The sequence below is a fragment of the Anabrus simplex genome, chromosome 3 (assembly GCF_040414725.1).
Source record: "Anabrus simplex isolate iqAnaSimp1 chromosome 3, ASM4041472v1, whole genome shotgun sequence".
NCBI lineage: Eukaryota > Metazoa > Arthropoda > Insecta > Orthoptera > Tettigoniidae > Anabrus > Anabrus simplex.
Window position 1 is genome coordinate 101363386 of NC_090267.1, and position 19990 is coordinate 101383375.

Here is a 19990-nt window from a genome sequence, read left to right on the forward strand (position 1 = left end):
TAAAGGTAATTTACCAACACTCCATGCTAATCTTACTATTCTATGAAGCCATTTCACCCCAGCCTTCCCACTATACTTCACAATTTCAGGTCTAATTTCATCTATTCCTGCTGCTTTATGAAAATGTAGTATATTTACCATCCTTTCCACTTCTTCAAGCGTAATTTCACCAACATAATTTTCTTTCTCCCCATGAGCTTGGTTGTTTGCCGCACCACCAGGAAGAGTTCCTTTTACGTTGAGAAGATTTCCAAAATATTCCCTCCAGCTGTCTAGTGATTCCCTGGGATCTGTTATGAGTTCACCTGAATTACCCAAAACACTGTTCATTTCCTTTTTCCCTCCCTTCCTAAGATTCATTATTACTGTCCAGAAAGGTTTCCCTGCTGCCTGACCTAGCCTTTCCAGGTTATTACCAAAATCTTCTCACGACTTGTTTTTGGATTCAACAACTATTTGTTTCGCTCTGTTTCTTTCACCTACGTACAATTTCCTGTCTGCATCGGCCCTTGTTTGGAGCCATTTCTGATAAGCCTTCTTTTTACGTTTACATACTGCTCTCACTTCATCATTCCACCAAGATGTTTGCTTTTCCCCGTCTTTACACACTGTCGTTCCTAGGCATTCCCTTGCTGTTTCTACTACAGCATCCCCGTATGCCACCCATTTTATTTCTACATCCTGAACCTGCTTGCTGTCCACTGTTCAAAACTTCTCACTAACCATTTCCATGTACTTCTGTCTAATTTCCTCATCCTGGAGATTTTCTACCCTTATTCGTTTGCAGACAGATTTCATTTTCTCTACCCTAGGCCTAGAGATACTTAGTTCATTACAGATCAGATAGTGGTCTGTATCAAAAAATCCCCGAACAACCCGTACTTTCCTAACAGACTTCCTGAATTCGAAGTCTGTTAAAATATAGTCTATTATGGATCTGGTACCACTAGCCTCCCATGTGTAGCGGTGAATAGCCTTATGCTTGAAGAATGTATTCGTAACTGCTAAACACATACTAGCACAGAAGTCCAGCAAACGCTTCCTATTCTCATTGGCTTCCATATCTTCCTCACATTTACCAATCACCCTTTCATATCCTTCAGTTCTATTTCGAACTCTCGCATTGAAAACGCCCATTAGCACAATCCTATCCTTGCTGTTGACTCTGACTACGATGTCACTCAATGCTTCATAAAACTTATCAACTTCATCCTCATCTGCACCTCACATAGTGAATACAAGGAGATAATTTTAGTCCTAATTCCTCCAACTGCCAAATCTACCGACACCATTAACTCATTTACATGCCTAACAGAAACTATGTTGCATGAAATAGTATTCCTGATAAACAGCCCTACCCCATACTCTGCCCTTCACTTTTTAACACCCACCAAGCACACTTTATAATCTCGTATCTCTTCCTCGTTATCTCCCCTTACCAGAATATCACTTACTCCTAGCACATCCAGTTGCATCCTCTTGGCTGACTCAGCCAGTTCTACTTTCTTTCTTCCATAAGCCGCATTAATATTGATAGCTCCCCTTCGAATTCCATTTCGTTCACCAAGTTGTTTCCAAGGAGTCCCTCGCCTGTCAAATGAGAGCGGGACTCTGTTACTCCCATAGGTCCGAGGCTTGCTTAAAATGTTGAGTTTGGTACATTCATGAGGCAGGATGCTACCCTACTTAAACGTAGTCCAAGTGAGGATCTCTCCTCTGACGGGTTAGGGACCACAGTGGATTGTATAGTTCTGGCCGCCTGAGCATAAGGAGGGCCGCGACTCGGAATATGTCAGAGATGCCCACTCCCATTCCATAGCAACTTGTATCCCGACTCTCAGGACCACTTACTAGGCCACTCAGCCGTTGTCCATGGTTCCCGAACTAGGATGCGACTACAGTAACCCACACCATGAATCCTAGCCTTGATTATAATACAATTCAAATTTGTTTGTCTTCTTTATGGATATTTTACTTGTGTTACATTCAAAAAGCGAGTGCCGGTAGACTTTATACTGCCCCATTCATTAAATGATAAGAGAAACTCTTCTTCCCTAGGATGACATCAATGAGTTTCAGAAAGTATCAGAAAATTGAAATTACAAATCCTTTCCAAAGAAACAGCAACTTATTTTATATAGAACACATCACAAAATGGGAAACAAATACAGTATCAGAATATACATAAAAATAGGACAGAACTGCCACGAAAGCTGTAGGCTCCCGCTTGTACTGCTGCACGATGTACGTTGCTGGAGATGTAGGAACTGCTACCAACTTGGTTTAGGTGAGCCCATAAATTAAATTTTCACCATTGGTTTATTTACAGCATAAGAGGTAAAACTTTTTTTAGAAAAGTGTATGTATTAAGTTATCACCACTGGTTTCTTTACAACATAAGAGGTTAGAATTAGTTTGCTTTTGCCTGCTGTGCTGAACAGCTCAGACTGTAGAAGCCTTCTGAGCCCAATTGGGCAGGTTCCACACTGGCTCATTGCAATGTATTTTAAAGTGTTAAAATACCTCAGCCTCGTGACGGTAGATTCACTGTCACGTAAAAGATCTGGAGTACAAAATTCCGACAGCTTGGTGTGTCTGGAAACCATGAAAGTGGTTAGTGTATTGTAAAACGAATAATATTATTATTATATTTAAGATTACTGTATTCATTGTGCCGTGGTTGATAATGACGGCCTAGATGTGTTGAGATTTCAACATTTTTTCCCCTTTACATTAGAACGTTGTTCAATACTATAGAAATTGTCAAACTGACAGGCATCCACAAGTAAAAATAATTAAAAAATTAAACTTTTCTTATGTATAGTTGAAGTTGCTAAATATCTTTCATGGCCAAGCAAAATGACCAGCAGTTGTTGATCAACATTCTTTTATGCCGGTGGTTTAACATCGCACTAACACGTCAAAAGTTTCTGACAATGCAAGGATGCGAAAAGGCTAGGATTGTAAAGGAAGCGGCCATGGCCTTAATTAAGGTACAACACCAGCATTTGCCTCATGTGAAAAGGGTGGGCTGCCAACAGTGTGATTCAAACTCACCATCTACCGAATGCATGCTAACAGCTTAAGCAACACCAACCGCGTCGCCAGATCTCTCAGGGTTGATAACTAAAAAAGGGGTAAGGAAAGTTTTTATAAATATTAGTCTCGTTTCCGAGATGTGCAGGAACACAGTACAGAACTCTGATAATTGAGGGAAAGTATTTCCTAATGTGTCTTAAGCACAAGGAATGCACCTGCCTTCACAACCACCTCTACAGCCAGTTATTCACCCCGTGTACCTCAAGCCAAGAAAAAGTGGAAAGAAAAAGTGTTTGAAAACAACAATTAACTTTCTACTTCAGTACAGAAGTATCCTCCCAAGTGCGTACTCTAGGTCTGTGCAAGGAAAATGCCAAAACTGAAACTATCACAAAGTGTATTTGTTAAATCGGCTAGTGAATGAATTTGGAAATGACGAGTTTACAACAGGTGAGCATACTTTATCTTGTAAATTGTGCAGTAAATTAGCAGCAACTATTTCCGTAAAACAGAGAGCTCTGCAGTGAATAGAACAGGGATATATTTCTTGTGAAACCATTGTTACACAGTCACCAGAATTCAGCTTAGTCAAATACTTTTATTTTATAGCATTTTTCCATACATATAAAGGCATTTTATTGAACATTTTCAGTTATTTTTTCAGGTCAACATCTGCCACGAACTAATGAGTGCCAACATTTACGAAGGTAATCCCAAAAATAAGGTCTCCTACATTTTTATAAATACATAGACCCATTTATTTCTACTATGGTTTACATCATTTTACAGTTTGAACATTTAGCTATTTTTCTACATAATCACCATTTCGGTCGATGCGTTTTTGTAGACGCTGGGACAGTTTTTGTATGCCCATGTCATACCAGCTCGCCGCCATGCTGTTCAGAAAGTTGTGAACCTCGTTTTTCACCTCATCAAAGATGCTGAATCGCTTTCAAGCCAAATGTTCTTTCAACTTAGGGAACAAGTGATCGTCACTGGGCGCCAAGTCGGGACTATAGGGTGGGTGATGATGTTCCACTGAAACTGTTGCAGGAGAGCAACGCTTTGCCAGGCGACATGCGGGTGAGCGCTGTCATGAATGTTTACGCCCTTGCTCAACATTCCTCTTCTCCAGTTCTGAATTGCCCGTCTTGAGTTTTTTCAGGGTCTCACAGTACCTGTCAGCATTAATTGTGGTCTCCCAGTGGGCATAAAGTGGACCAACAATACCCCTTTTCAATCCCAAAACATAGTTGTCATGATCTTACCGGCAGACTGTGTTTACTTGATTTCCGCAGCTTTGGCAAAGAGGGACGCCGTTACTGGCATGATTGTTGCTTGGTCTCAGGTGTAAAGTGGAACGCCAAGGTTTCGTCACCCGTGACAATTGAGTCCAAAAAGTTGTTCTGTTCGGCTGCAAAGCGTTGAAGAAAAGCGCGGGAAGAATCAACTCATTGCTGTATGTGGTCTTCAGTCAGCATGCGTGGCACCCATCTTGTGCACACCTTATGGTATTTCAACTTTTCCGTTAAAATTCTGTGAGCGGCGCTTCGGGAAACCTCAGGAACCAAAGTGCAGAGATCATCCAGGGTGATCCGCCGATCTTCACGCACAATTTGCTCAACCTTCACAACTGTCTCGATGGAAATTCACGGTGTCCCGCTCCTTTGTTAGTCGTGAATTTCAGTCCGACCAGCTGCAAACTCTCTACACCACTTACGAACATTTTGACATCCATGCACGACTCACCATATACTTCCGTCAATTGGCGATGGATTTCAATTGGTTCAGTACCTTTTGCGTTCAAAAACCAAATAACTGTGCGCATTTCGCACTTGGCAGTAACATCCAACGGAGCTCCATTCTCAACAGCTGCCAAGCCAAGACTGAATGCCTCAGCAAGTGCGGAAAACTCTCTTCACAATATTGTGACCAACAGCCATACAAACAGAGTTCTGTATTTATAAACAAATATAGGAGACCTTATTTTTGGGATTACCCTCACATTATCAAAAACCTGGCCATTCCGCCAGAAAAATCTGTCTGTGCTAGTACCTCACCTCTCAGCCACCGAGTGCTAGCATTTGGCCCGTTTGAAGCACCCAGGCTGTAGTTGGTTACTGCAACATGCTGTACTTAAAATAATTATTTAGTCATAGAACGTAGATTGCCATAATTTATGGTCGTGTTGCACTATGTAATAACACTAAGGGAAGAGATAAATAAGTGCCAAGCCATGAGTTTTCGTGTGATAGCCTTGTAAGAGAGAAATGGTTAAAGGCTATTTCCCACCAGGGTAAACACTGGTACCTATTTGTTTTGTACTTTCATTAAACATGCATAATGGTCCTCTTGTTTGAATGACCACTCTGTCATCTGCACTGCACGTATTCTTGATGAAGATTATAAAAGTGGAACCACACAAAGATATCTAAAATCAATCAATCAATCAATCAATCAATCAATCAATCAATCAATCAATCAATCAATCAATCAATACTGATCTGCATTTAGAACAGTCAAACAGTCGCCCAGGTGGCAGATTCCCTATCTGTTGTTTTCCTAGCCTTTACCTAAATGATTTCAAAGAAATTGGAAATTTATTGAACGTCTCCCTTGGTAAGTTATTCCAATCCCTAACTCCCCTTCCTATAAATGAATATTTGCCCCAATTTGTCCTCTTGTGTTCCAACTTTATCTTCATATTGTGATCTTTCCTACCTTTAAAGACGCCACACAAACTTATTTGTCTACTATCAATCAATCAATCAATCAATCAATCAATCAATCAATCAATCAATCAATCAATCAATCAATACTGATCTGCATTTAGGGCAGTCGCCCAGGTGGCAGTTTCCCTATCTGTTGCTTTCCTAGCCTTTTCCTAAATGATTTCAAAGAAATTGGAAATTTATTGAACGTCTCCCTTGGTAAGTTATTCCAATCCGTAACTCCCCTAATGTCATTCCACGCCATTTCTCCGCTGACAGCTCGGAACATACCACTCAATTACAAGTATTGTATTGTACTGAAGAGGTGGATCTATAAAGACTATTATAATATTTGTGATATACATACCACTCAGTCGAGCAGCTCGTCTCCTTTCTCCCAGTTCTTCCCAGCCCAAACTTTGTAACATTTTTTGCAACGCTACTCTTTTGTTGGAAATCACCCAGAACAAATCGAGTTGCTTTTCTTTGGATTTTTTCCAGTTCTTGAATCAAGTAATCCTGATGAGGGTCCCATACACTGGAACCACACTCTTGTTGGGGTCTTACCAGACTTATAAGCCCTCTCCTTTACACCCTTACTACAACCCCTGAACACCCTCATAACCATGTACAGAGATGTGTATCCTTTATTTACAATCCCATTTATGTGATTACCCCAATGAAGATCTTTCCTTATATTAATACCCAGATACTTACAATGATCCCCAAAAGGAACTTTCACCCCATCAACGTAGTAATTAAAACTCAGAGGAGTTTTCCTATTTGTGAAACTCACAACCTGACTTTTAACCCCATTTATCACACCATTGCCTACTGTCCATCTCACAACATTATCGAGGTCATTTTGCAGTTGCTCACAATCTTGCAACTTATTTATTACTATATAGAGAATAACATCATCCACAAAAAGCCTTACCTCTGATTCCACTCCTTTACTCATGTCATTTATATATATATATAGGTCTATAGAAGAAAACATAAAGGCCAATAATACTGCTTTGAGGAATTCCCCTCTTAATTATTACAGAATCAGATAAAGTTTCGCCTACTCTAATCCTCTGAGATCTATTTTCTAGAAATATAGCAACCCATTCAGTCACTCTTTTGTCTAGTCCAATTGCACTCATTGCCAGTAGTTTCCCATGATCCACCCTATCAAATGTTTTAGGCAGGTCAATTGCGATACAGTCAATTTGACCTCCAGAATCTAAAATATCTGCTATATCTTGCTGGAATCCTACAAGTTGAGCTTCAGTGGAATAAAGTTTCCGAAAACCGAATTGCCTTCTATCGAACCAGTTATTTTGCAAACATGTCTAATGTAATCAGTTCTTAATTTACCAAATGTCAATTGGGAAGGAAATGCGAATGACAGGAAGCATGAACAATAAACGGCAAATAAGCTAATATGGGAAGGACAGCTGATTCAGAAAGTGACGGAACCAACTAGAGGAAAAAATATCCTGGACGTGGTGCTGATAAAACCAGATGAGCTCTATAGTGAAACCGAAGTTATAGATGGTATTAGTGATCACGAAGCTGTTTTTGTCATAGTTAAAAATAAATGTGATAGAAAGGAAGGTTTTAAAAGTAGGACTATTAGGCAGTACCATATGGCTGATAAAGCAGGCATCACCCTCCAGTCAGTGTCCCTCCTACACAGTATTCCACTGATAATCTCCGCTTTCTTAAACTTCACCCGTGTTGCATTTACCCGATCTCACACATCCCCAACTATGTTGGTACTTATATTAGCTTGCCTTACGTTGTAACGTGAAACACTACCACCTTCCCCTTCGCCACCTCCTTCTCTTCTGGTTTGCTCAGCATCTGCCTCCATGTAAACAGACTCTGGGATGGGTTTAAAGAAACTGTTGAGAAATGTGAAAACAGGTTTGTACCTTTAAAGGTGGTAGGGAATGATAGTTAGTGGGCCTTGCTCACATAGTCAAATCAGGAAGTGTGCCGTCAGTGTTTGGTAACAACCCTAAATACAAAACAGTGAAATATGAGCAACCAAGGAGACAGTTGAAACGAAGCTATGAACAACCCAATTTGTAATGAAGGTAAAAAACAAAGGTGTAGCAGAATATTACCACCAGTGTGTGTAACAACAGTAACTCAATGGATCAGGATGCACAAGAACTACCAACTGCATCCTGTGTGTAAGGTATGGCTTAATTAATAATTAAAGATTAATTCCATGGTATTTTAACTTAGTAATTAGTATCACATGAGACGCAGTGTCAAATGCTTTGCTGAGATCTAGAAGTGTGGCACTAGTTACTAAATGAGACTCCCAGTTTCCAGGACAACAGATGCAGATTCTACCACATTTATGGCAATGATGGGAGAGAAAAGGGCTAGGATCAGAAAGGAAGGGACTATGGCCTTAATTATGGTACAGTTTGGTGTGAAAATGGGACACCATGAGAAACCATCTTCAAGGCTGCCAATATTGAGATTCAAACCTACTATCTCCCGAACGCAAGCCTGCTATATGACCCAAACTACGCAGCCACTTGCTCTGTTTTCATAGTAGTGTCAATGAATGTACAAGGCTTCTCACCAAAACATTCTCAAGAATGAAGTGTGACATACTGTGTTCAAAACATTTACCATGCATCGGCCACCTCCTGTTCCAGAAATGAGTTCAGTTCTTTAACTCATCTTTACTTTAACCAATTAACATCACAATTGACACAGGGACTTTAAACCATATTTCCCTTTCAACTCTCTGTATAAGAACCTGCAGTTGCACCTTCTAACTAATAACAGGCGCCAGGAAATGTTCTCCGCAGTGCCTACCTGCTGCTGCATGCGGGAACATCAGCAGTTTAGTTGGCAGCACAGTGTCATATCTGTCACCCTCGCTCACCAAGAGGCCAAGGTCAACAGGATAGCCATACAGGAAAGGCCACCACAGCTGTGGGCTGTGAAAATCGTCAGAGTGTATTGCATTAAGCGAGCATTCATATAGATCATTTGAATAGTGCAACAGCATACAAGCGGTAATGTTTACTACTGAAGAGAAGGCTTGTTTGGTGGAATGCGCTTTGCGCGAAGGCGATCAGTTTACAGAAAATGTAAAACTAAAATTTCAAGCGCAGTTTCCTCATTCAAAGTGTCCAAACGGGATACCGTTCAGGATTTGAAAAGTACATTTTGTGTGACTGGCTTAGTTCACAATGTACCAGGAACAGGCAGGCCTATGGTTTTAACAAACGAAAGAGGATTGATGAACTTAAAGTGAATATCATTAATTATGTGCAGTCTATTATGCAAGACACTTTAGTGAAAATCTTCGACAATATGTGTAGACGTGTTGAAGTCTGTCTTTGAACACAAGGACAACACTTCCAGCATCTGTTATGAACTGATGTGGTGAGTACAAAGTTTACTGTTTGTTTATTTGTTTTGATACAAGCGGCAACAGCAGTGCTGCCAACCTAACTGCTGATGCCACCTCGCGCAGCAGCACGTAGGCGCTGCGGAGAACATTTCCTGGTGCCCTGTATAAATACAGATACTTACCTGCGAGCACTCTTCCTCGCTCTTACAACGTACTTTAAGAAGACTGCAGACTTATCCCATCACACGAAATTTAACAACAAACTAGCAACTTTAAATTTTATTTTATACCCTACTTGAACTGATCAAAAATACTTTTCTTCGTCATTATTCTAAAGATTAAACTGTTTAAGCTCCAAATTTATTTCTTACACCCTCAACCTTTATAAAGACCCTTTTAACAAAATTCAATTCAACGCAGAATTAACTGTATTTTTATAGATCTTTATAATTACAGCTATTTACTATCAAGCATTTTTCCTCACTCCTACAATGTAATTTAAGAAGGCAGCAGACATATCTCATCACAAAAGATAACAACAAACCAGCAACTTTAAAATTTATTTAAACTCCATATGGAGTAATCAATAACACTTTTCTTCATTATTATTCTAAAGATCAAGCTGTTTAAGCTAAAGCTTATTTCTTACAGGGCACCTTGCAACAAGGTTCAATTCAACACAGCAATAATTGTGTTCTTTTAGAACTACTAATATGCAACTTGTTACCACATTTTTGACAAGGTCATTCATAAAATTATATAAATTAAGACTGTTTGTAAGGCTTTACTATAAGAATATTTGAACTACTATCACCCCTCTCGCTCACTTTTTGACGCATCTACCTACATCATTCCTCACATTTATAATTTTTCTTAAAAAACTACAATTAAGAGCAATCAGGATCCTGATTCATTATCTTTCAGGTTTGATATTAAGGCTGAAGATACCGGGCGAGTTGGCCCTGCGTGTAGAGGCGCGCGGCTGCGAGTTTGCATCCGGGAGATAGTAGGTTCGAATCCCACTATCGGCAGCCCTGAAAATGGTTTTCCGTAGTTTCCCATTTTCACACCAGGCAAATGCTGGGGCTGTACCTTAATTAAGGCCACGGCTGCTTCCTTCCAACCCCTAGGCCTTTCCCATCCCATCGTCGCCATAAGACCCATCTGTGTCGGTGCGACGTAAAGCCCCTAGCAAAAAAAAAAAAAAGGCTGAAGATGCCCTTAAAAAAAAGGGCAAAACATGTCCCTACAGTTTACTTAATTCAGATTACTCTTTATGTACTGAACAGGTGGAATTTAATAAACATTAATATTTCTTTGACTTTTAAGTGTACGATCCAAGCTGTTAGAGGAATGACATTGGCAGACGAATAACCTTGAAGGTACTTGCATTTCTCCTTTGTTTTTCATTTATCGTTTTGTTCTTATAAATCATGTTTCACGATCGATTGTAATTAATTTGTAACACATTTATCACAGTGCATAAATAGATGCTCCGAGTAGTTCCCTAACAAAACCTACTGTCATCACAAAATATGCAACACTGCGATAGACAGAGTTCTTTACTAGTGAAAGTAAAGTAAATAAAGTCTGTGTTCGGTGAAGTTTTGTCAACAGAAACACTGCCATTACCTAACACAGTCGAGATATTTTACAGCAATAATCATGCCATTTTACTTAACTTCAGTGGTCGGTGTTAGCTGTCATGTACTTCTAATGTTTTGAGACTATATTTTCAGGAAGAGAGATATCGCTAGGCTGCTGCTAGACAGACACAGTGGGCCAAGTGGGCACATTCCTCAGCCTAGCAATCATGTCAGCAATGGACAGTACCTACCATCACAGAAACACGCAAAAGTGAATACATTCTTCCACATAGAGCTGGCATCAGGAAGGGCATCCAGCTGTAAAACAGGGCCAAATCCACATGTGCAACACAGTTCACACCCATAACTCCACCAGGGTGTGGGGAAAGCAGTGAAAAGAAACTAGACAACCGTTATTCTGCCTTGGTTTTGTGTACAGGATGCACACTGATCAATACAGCCTGCCTGACAGCCATGAACGTTCCGATGTCAAGTCTGTATGGTCCAACACTGTGATTTGCTGGTTCAAGTCCTATGGTGAAAAAAAAGTCACCATCAAAATGTTGGCTAGCAGGATAGGAGTGGTGGTGATATCCAATTTATAATCACTAGAATGCATGCCGTAAGCATGGATTCTATTCCGAGTGTTCAAATGGCACGAAGGCTTATGATGCTGCCTAAGGCCTTTGCCCGTCTGATGGAGAAGTTAAGCCTTGAGCAGACCCCTTCGTTCTCTTCAACAGGAGTGGGCTACGTGACAACACCGGATGTCACCCTCTCCCTATCTCTTTATCATTATCATCTTCATCTCACACCCAGAGAAGCAGGTTGTCCATACGCATTAATGGGAAAGACAGCACCAGGCTCTCTGGATGCCACATGCAGTATATTACTTGGTACAATTCTAGGATGGAGGATGCCAGAGAGTAGAGATGGAGGTTGTTGTTAACGTAGGAGAGAGCCAACAGGAACATCCTTACAACTGAAGGGTTTAGATTTTGTTTACAGCTTTTCTTTGTTGGTTTGCACATGTCCTGGCTAGTGACAAATAACCATCAGTTTAACATGTCAGGAGTGTTTAGCTGAAAGTCTCTTGAAGGAAGTGAGCCCCCATGTGGGAGCTCTGTTTTGTGTTAGCCATTGACCCAAATTTGAGGTTGAGGTTATAATCCAATATACCCATTGGATGTTGAATGCTCAACCAGGAGGCAATTTGGACCTCAACAGCTCCGCCATCGTCCATCACAGGTGGCCCAGGCGTCGCTGAAGAGGCCTACTAGGGAAATAAGGAGAGAGTAGTTTCCCGTTGCTTTCCTGACTGAGCCGGAAGTTGCTATTAAATCTCAGTCTGCCAAGCCCAATGAAATGCCCACACCAATCAACCCTATGAGCAACATTTTCAACAATGCATAGTTGGCAATGACGTCTAACTGCCTTGAATTATGGCAATGACAGTATGCTTCATAAAAATGCATCCAATAGTAGCGAGTGTTCAGCAGTGGTTTGTGGGTAATGGCGCAAGATTTTTCTGTGTTCGGTTATAAAAGTAAGTTTCCTCTGGAGGTGGGATGGTGGAATTTTGGCATTGATGATGAACACATCTCTCTTCTACTGAAAATGAAATGACATATGGCTTTTAGTGCCGGGAGTGTCTGAGGACATGTTCAGCTCGCCAGATGCAGGTCTTTTGATTTGACTCCTGTAGGCGACCTCTGCCTCGCGAGGAGGATGAAAGGATGATGAAGACGACACCTACACCCAGCCCCCGTGCCAACAAAATTAACCAATGATGGTTAAAATTCCCGACCCTGCCGGGAATCGAACCCGGGAGCCCTGTGACCAAAGGCCAGCACGCTAACCATTTAGCCATGGAGCCGGACATCTCTTCTACTAAAATTTTATGCTAGCATTCATATATTTTATTTCCCCAAGAAATGTGTTATAAGCTGGTGTACCCTGTCCTAGAGTGCTACCTTATTCAAAATAGACTAGAATGGAACTGAGCCAAGGCAGCGTAAGTGTTTTTGTGTATCGCAGTGGGTAGAGGACAGCAGGCACATCAGTGGACTGAGTACTGGTACAGTCATCACACAAGTCCTACATTACCAATAGTACAAGATTAATTTCAGAGAATAATTTGTGATTTGCACTAAACCCTTCACAAATTACACTATGCTAAACTACATAAAACAAAACAAACAAGAAATATAAATCCACAGGATGTTAAGAGCGAAAGGAACCACTGCCCAAGATCTGAGTAGTCTCAGATTTAGTGTGCTACTGTACCAGACGTAAATAAGTAGTAGTTCCTTACATATTTTGAACATGTAATACCTGTTTCAATGGCTGCATAATCTAGGAGTGGATGCTTTCAGAAAATTAAGGGGTCAGTGAACATATATCCAGGAAATTTCATTATAATTCTTGTCCTAAATGGAAGATAATTGTTTTTATGTATTTTTAGAGTAAAATTAGCAGTAAATTAATAAATACAGTTATTACCAGAGAAATATATACATACATACTTTGCTGCATTACGACTATGAATTCTACTACGTCACAGCGCTTCAATACGATTTTTGTTCATTATTAAATGTTAAACAATGAATTTATTAAATTGAATTTCAATACAGTCAATATGAAAATAATCACTTGTAATGACTTTTGTTCAAGTAACACTTTTGTGTGTGAAGTCTTTGCTCACGTAACTTCTTTACTTTGATGTTACTTGGTGGGGTGAATTGTTGACTTGTGCCCATAACTCGTTAATTAATATAATTATTGGTCCAGGGATCATGCTATTTTTCTTTTAACAAAAATAATTTCTGTGTTATTTACAATATACTTTTCACTTCCATTTTCCTGTTTGAACTGCCCGCGCTAGTCATGATAAAAAAAGATACTGAGAATCACAGACATAGCACTTACATTCATCAGTGTTAGCCCTGGACCTCAGGAAGGAACATCTCCGATGTATTATTTAGTTGAAAGTGTAGATATGTTTAGACTTCATCAATGGTTTAAATTAAGACTATAAATTGTATCACATCAGTGTTTATATCATTACTGGTTATATGTGTGCTCATGTCTTCCAATTGGAACGTGGCTGAAGATGACCCAATATGTATGGGGTCGAAACTAGTCCCAGTTTTATGACAATATACAAACTAACAGTATTCAATAGGTGGACCCTTCCTACCCTTTGATAGTGATCAACTGTCAATACGGACCATGCAGAATGCCACGGAAGAGAATCGTGTCTATAGCGAAATAGATGCCGTAATTATGTATCTATGTTTCTCTAGTAATAATGGTACCGGTATTTATTAACTTACTGCTAATTTTACTGTTGATTTATGTGAAAGCAATTTTTATCCTCCACTTAGGACAAAAATTACAATGAGATTTCAAGGATATGATTCGTTTACGAAAGTAAATTAAGAAGTGAAACCTTAAAAGAGTTCCTTTTAACATTAGAGGAAAAACTAAAAGGCCTTGGCTAACATTCCACCCATTCTAAGAGTACTCTATATAGGCCTACAGCAGCCATGGCAGAGCACCTTGGAGTTCATATGCTCAATTATCAACAAAACAGTTGCTGTCCAGAAGGTACTATGTTCTGTTTAATAACAGGCCTGCTAAGTACAGCTTTAAGATTGTTGTGATGTGCAATATATTAGTAATAAGGAATGATAAATGTAATGATGATTTTTTTTTTCTTGTGAAGGAAACAATTTACCATTTTCTCAGCATGTGGTATGGTATTCACATCACAACTTGTTAAATTAGTCTTTCCAGATTCTTTATTTGAGCAATCAAAGTTTTCTGCCAATACTCTCTTCACAACTGTACGTTTCACAAAAGCCAAAGATACAAATAACATTCTTGGAAACAAGAGACCTAAGCTTCAGGAATGCAAGTGATAATTATGCAGCTCTGAAGGGGTCTTCTCACCAAAATAACAAAAGGTATCAGAACTAGGATTTTTATCAACTGGAGAGAGTAGGGGCATGTACCATATATATATAAGTGGTTTTATGTTGCACCGACACATAGGTCTTATGGCTATGAAAGGATAGGAAAGGGCTAGGAGTGGAAAGAAAGCGGCCATGACCTTAATTAAAGTACAGCCCCGGCATTTGCCTGGTGTGAAAATGGGAAACCACAGAAGACCATCTTCACGGCTACCAACAGTGGGGTTCGAACCCACTACCTCCCGAATGCAAGCTCACAGCTGCGCGCCCCTATCTGCACGGCCAACTTGCTCGATCCTTATAATATTCCAACTTGTAAAATTACTGATCAGAATAACAAACTGAACCAAAGCAATGATCCGACTAACAAGGCATAACTTACATTATGTATTTCTGAGTCGTATTAGCCAATAATCTCAAATAAGAATATTTAAAAACTTTTACCTGAAAAAAATACGGTTCTTTGAACTCCGGCTCCAATGCTTTGAACCACGAATGACCAATGCTAGGGTGCAAGGCTGGGAATTTCTTACAAGTCAACTTTATTTTTGCAATGATCTGATTTGGCCACTCTCTTTTCTGGTCAATTACAGGTTTCAACTGAGATTTTACAACAGTTTCCTCAGCACACGGTGTAGTATTCTCGTCACAATTTGTTAAATCAGTCTTTTCAGTTTTCGGCTTTTTAATTTGTGCTTCAGTTGAGCGATCAACATTTTCTGCCAATCCTCTTTTGACAGTTGCACGTTTCACAAAATCCAAGATACTCTTTTGAGCCATTTTTCACGAAATAATAGAAACAGCATTCAAAAAACACTTTTATTAACAAAACTAACGCATTAAATTTTTTCCTCAACCGCAAAGAGGATGTCGTGTCCGGGTACAAGAGGAAAACTTTCACCAACCCAACCACAGTATATTGACATCCGTCCGTCCCGCTAACACAAAGGATCTCAATTCCCGCCTTTTCTGACTATCAGCATTGTCACAAGCGCAAATGAAATTACCCTAACATCATCAACACTTTACTCTAAATTACCCTAGATTTTTAAAAATACTAATACTTCAAAAGAAAATGAAATCCACAGCCTGTTTCCAGAGAACAACTTCCAGTTATTTTCACTCCTATTATAGTAGCTAGTGCCCATTAGTTGAAGATACTAAAGAATGGGGGAAAATATAATTTTCTGTAAACCAATCAAAGGAATAAAAATGTTTGAGTTAGCAGAGATAAAGTTCTATTTTGTAAATGTGCTTAAACTAGTGAATGCTCAGAATCTGCTAACTTAAATCAGAATAATGTTACCGGTATTGGATTTTACGTCCTACTAAATACGTTTACGATTTTCAGAGACGCCACATTTTGTCTCGCAGTAGTTCGTCTACGTGCCAGTAAATACATCATCAAATACCGCCGAACCGAGCCGAGATCGAACGCGCTAACTTTAGCTCAGAAGGCCAGCGCTCCACCGTTTGAGCCAAAGAGAATGAGTTTGAGCTACCATACTCAGTCCGGCCAATGAAGTCACTGAAGGTAACATTTGATCGATATTCACATTATTTGCATAATGTCAAATTCAGTGGCGGCTGGTGGTATCTAAAGCTGGGTGTAACACCAAAATTTTCAGTGTCACGTTTTTATAGCTTACGGAAATAACAAGAGACTCTGTTATCGTTAAGTAATGAACTAAATTCCTACTAAAACTGAAATATATCTGACAATTTCAACCCAGGAAATAAGAGGCTAATTATACACTATAACTACAGTTACATTCAATAATAATGTTTTTGGCTTTACATCCCACTAACGACTTTTTTTACGGTTCTTGGAAACGCCGAGGTGCCGGAATTTAGTCCCACAGGAGTTCTTTTACATGTCAGCTAATCTACTGACATGAGGCTGACGTACCACCTTCAAATACCACTGGACTGAGCCAGGATCGAACCTGCCACGTTGGGGTCAGAAGGTCAGCGCCTCAGCCATCTGAGCTACTTAGCCTGGCACAGTTACTTTTGCCTAACTTGAATTGAAAATTTGCCGAACTATTTTTCACCGAAGCAAGATGTTGGTAATATTGTGGGTGGTGTGGTATGGCGTGGAAAAGAAATAGCAGTACCCAGCAAGTTAGTCGCGCGGTTAGCGTGGCGTAGCTATGAGCTTGCATTCAGGGAATAGTGGGTTCGAACACCACTGTCGGAAGCCCTGAAGATGGTTTTCCACACAGCCACAGCATTTGCCTTAATTAAAGCAACGGTCACTTCCTTCCAACTCCTAGCCCTTTTCTGTCCCATCGTCGCTGCGTAAAGCAAAAATTGTAAATTTTAAAAATGTAAATGAAATTACCTTTGTGAGAGGAGATAAAGTAGGAATGAAGTAATCTCCGCAGAGTGGTGGTATCTAACGGGGACATTTGGAATTGTTTCTTGGTAGGGGACTTGCTAGTCTCGTGCAACTCCCTGAAACAGATACTGGCGAAAATGCTACCTGTTGCTAGGCAGGCTTAGGCTCGTCCTTGCTAAGGTACACAGCGCCGCGCGGTCCGCTAGGGAGTTGTCATAGGAAAGCACACCTCCTGAGTTTGATTTGAAGCCAGCAGCGTTTATTGGTCCATTACAAAGCATTAGTACAGCGAACAACCAAAGATGGTTGGTTTTAACATGTTTTTGAATATATGTCAGGTTTATTAAACTAAAACAATAGAAGAAAAGACAATAAATGAAGTGTAAAATTATTGCGACCTGTGCAACACTGCAACAATACCACGCACCGACCCTGGTCATATTACAGAATACTGACAGAAAATAATTGATTATTGACCATGACTATTTAGGTTTAAAATCATGGTCATTTTCAATTATTGTAAATAGGTTTCTTAAAATGAAAAAAGCCAAAGACTAACAGATGTTCCGTATCTGAAGGTGGCTTTCTCTCAACTAACGTCCCATAGTAAAATGCATTGGAACAGATATTTTTTGTTAGTTAAAGCCAGTGCTGTAGTCCCAAAATGTTTACCAGGTATACTCAGATCAGAACATCCAACTCCTTGACTAAATGGTCAGTGTTGAGGCCTTCAGTTCAGAGGGTCGAGGGTTCAGGTATTTTAATCGCGTCTGATTAATTATTCTGGCTCGGAGACTGGGTGTTTTCCTAACACCTTCCTCTTCATATTTAGACAACACATCATACTACAAACCACCACAGAAGGATGCAGTAGTGAATATATACTGAGCCGTAAAACACGGCCAAGTCCATGTTGTCCAAATTGTATAGAATAGGTGGTATTAAAATTACTCGTTGTATAAACTTTGTGATTAGCTATTTTTCAATACGGAATAATGACGAGAATAATGGTTTGTAAAGTTTGCACACACGATCTTACAGGTGTGAGAAAAGCGGCAAAAGAAGAGGACGACTCTAAACCCAGATGCCAGACAACCCTGGCACCAAAATTTAGTGGGTTACAGCTACAGTTACTACCCTCAATTTGGTATGAAGGAGGTACTGGTGCCAGTATATAAAAGGCTTTTTAAGATGAAAAAGAAGAAATCCATATTTTAATCCACTAGTTTGCTTAGATAGTAGTCTTCTACTAGACCTTTTTCCAGCTATGTATTAAAAAAACTCCAAAGTGTCTGTTTTGATTCGTGATCACACTTCTCGTTGGAACAAACTCTTGAATTGGTGTGTGTTGCAGTACGGTGGTTTTGAGCCTCATCTTTTCATATTTCACAGGCTTACATAGGTCAACTGGTGGGGTATTTGAATCAATAAGGCTAGAGACATAAGCAACAAACAGTATGACCCTTAATCAGTGACGAACTGATGACTGATGAAGTTATTTGTCAAGCTGAACCTTCAATGTTCACGATTATGAGCATAGTCAGAGAGTAAGAACTCACTTACAGAATGGCAAAATTAAAGAGAAAATAAACCAGAGCAGAAGATATATGCAAGAAATCAGAAAGCATTCTCTAACAAGTGGAGTTAAGCAGAGGGCATACAGTATATATACGCTCATACACCCTCAACTACGGCCCTGAATAAAGCTAATAAAAATTGCCACACAAATCAGCTAAAAATAGACCCGATAAATGCAATTGTGCATACCAAACATGACGTTCAGCATTGTGTTAAATTTGAACCCTCAAGAAAACTGTTAGAGCAGAACTGATAATAAAACTAGCTCAGTTTAATTTTATATTGTAGTCAAATAATGCTTCAATAAGCAATTTCTTCTCCATATTCAAAACATCTATTTTTCATAGTCTGTTTATGTGTATGACTGTTAAGTCGTCAGCCCAGAGGCTACTTGGATCCCCAAATAGCACCACCACAGGTAATGTGGTTATAGGGAAACCGCAAAAACCAATGGCAGCCCGAAACGAGGCGTACCGTACTAGGCAAGATGAGAAGTGAGGTAGTTTGCTATTGCTTTCTTACTGGGCCAAACAGTGCAACTGTTGACCCTCTGCAAAGAAGTCTGCCACCAGTGAACTCAGGTAGGTTCTTACAGTGTCTTGAAGCTCTTCGTTGGTAGCGAAGCATTGTCCACCTAACCATGCCTTCATTTCTCGAAAGAGGTGATAGTCACTGGGTGCTAGGTCAGGACTGTAAGGTGGGTGGTCAAAGACTTCTCACTTGAACTTTTGGAGAATTTCTTTTGTCACATTGGCACTATGCGGTTGTGCATTGTCATGGATCAGAACCATGCCAGATGACAGCATGCCTTTTCGTTTGTTTTGCTTCGCTCTCCGGAAGCGACATATGATCTCACAGTAGACTTCCTCATCTGGCATAGACTGGCGGCAGATTTCTTTGCAGAGGGTATAGGAACGCTGGTCTCTCGTTATGACAAATGCTGAACATGTGCATGCCGAAAGGAACTATGTATATTTGCCAGCCATGTGATCTTGGGTTCTTCCGAAAACTAAAATGTTTAGTCCATCAACAGTAAAACATTTGTTGAGTAAGGAATTAACACAACCAGTCAAAATTAAAACTCAGAAACAGACCTTTCATTAGAGCTAGTCATACATTAGCGTATAACCAATTACAAGCTGTCTGTTTTGTACCAAAGCTGAAACATGCTTGGAAAGCAGTTGGTATTTCATTACTAACAATATACCAAAATCTGATATTGTCTCACAAACTAATTTTCATGATTTGATTGATAAACGTTGTATCAATTTCTCGTTTATAAGATCCGTACATTGTTCTCTTGTGTTTTATTATTCACTTTTTGTGCTAGATTTGAATGTAATGGTAATGAAGATGATATTTGATTATGTATTATTAGTGTGTCAGGT

The 19990-nt window shown here is 39.8% G+C and overlaps 1 protein-coding gene across 1 annotated transcript in view; it reads right to left on the reverse strand.

Moving 5' to 3' along the window:
• The window catches only part of LOC136867064 (uracil-DNA glycosylase), an 85743-nt gene extending 70141 nt beyond the window's left edge, over window positions 1-15602 (reverse strand). Inside the window, exon 1 of the mRNA XM_067144168.2 lies at window positions 15128-15602. Within this exon, the coding sequence (XP_067000269.2) occupies window positions 15128-15463 (336 nt within the window). The 5' untranslated portion in view covers window positions 15464-15602. The remainder of the gene's footprint in view (window positions 1-15127) is intronic.
• Between the last annotated feature and the right edge of the window lie 4388 nt (window positions 15603-19990).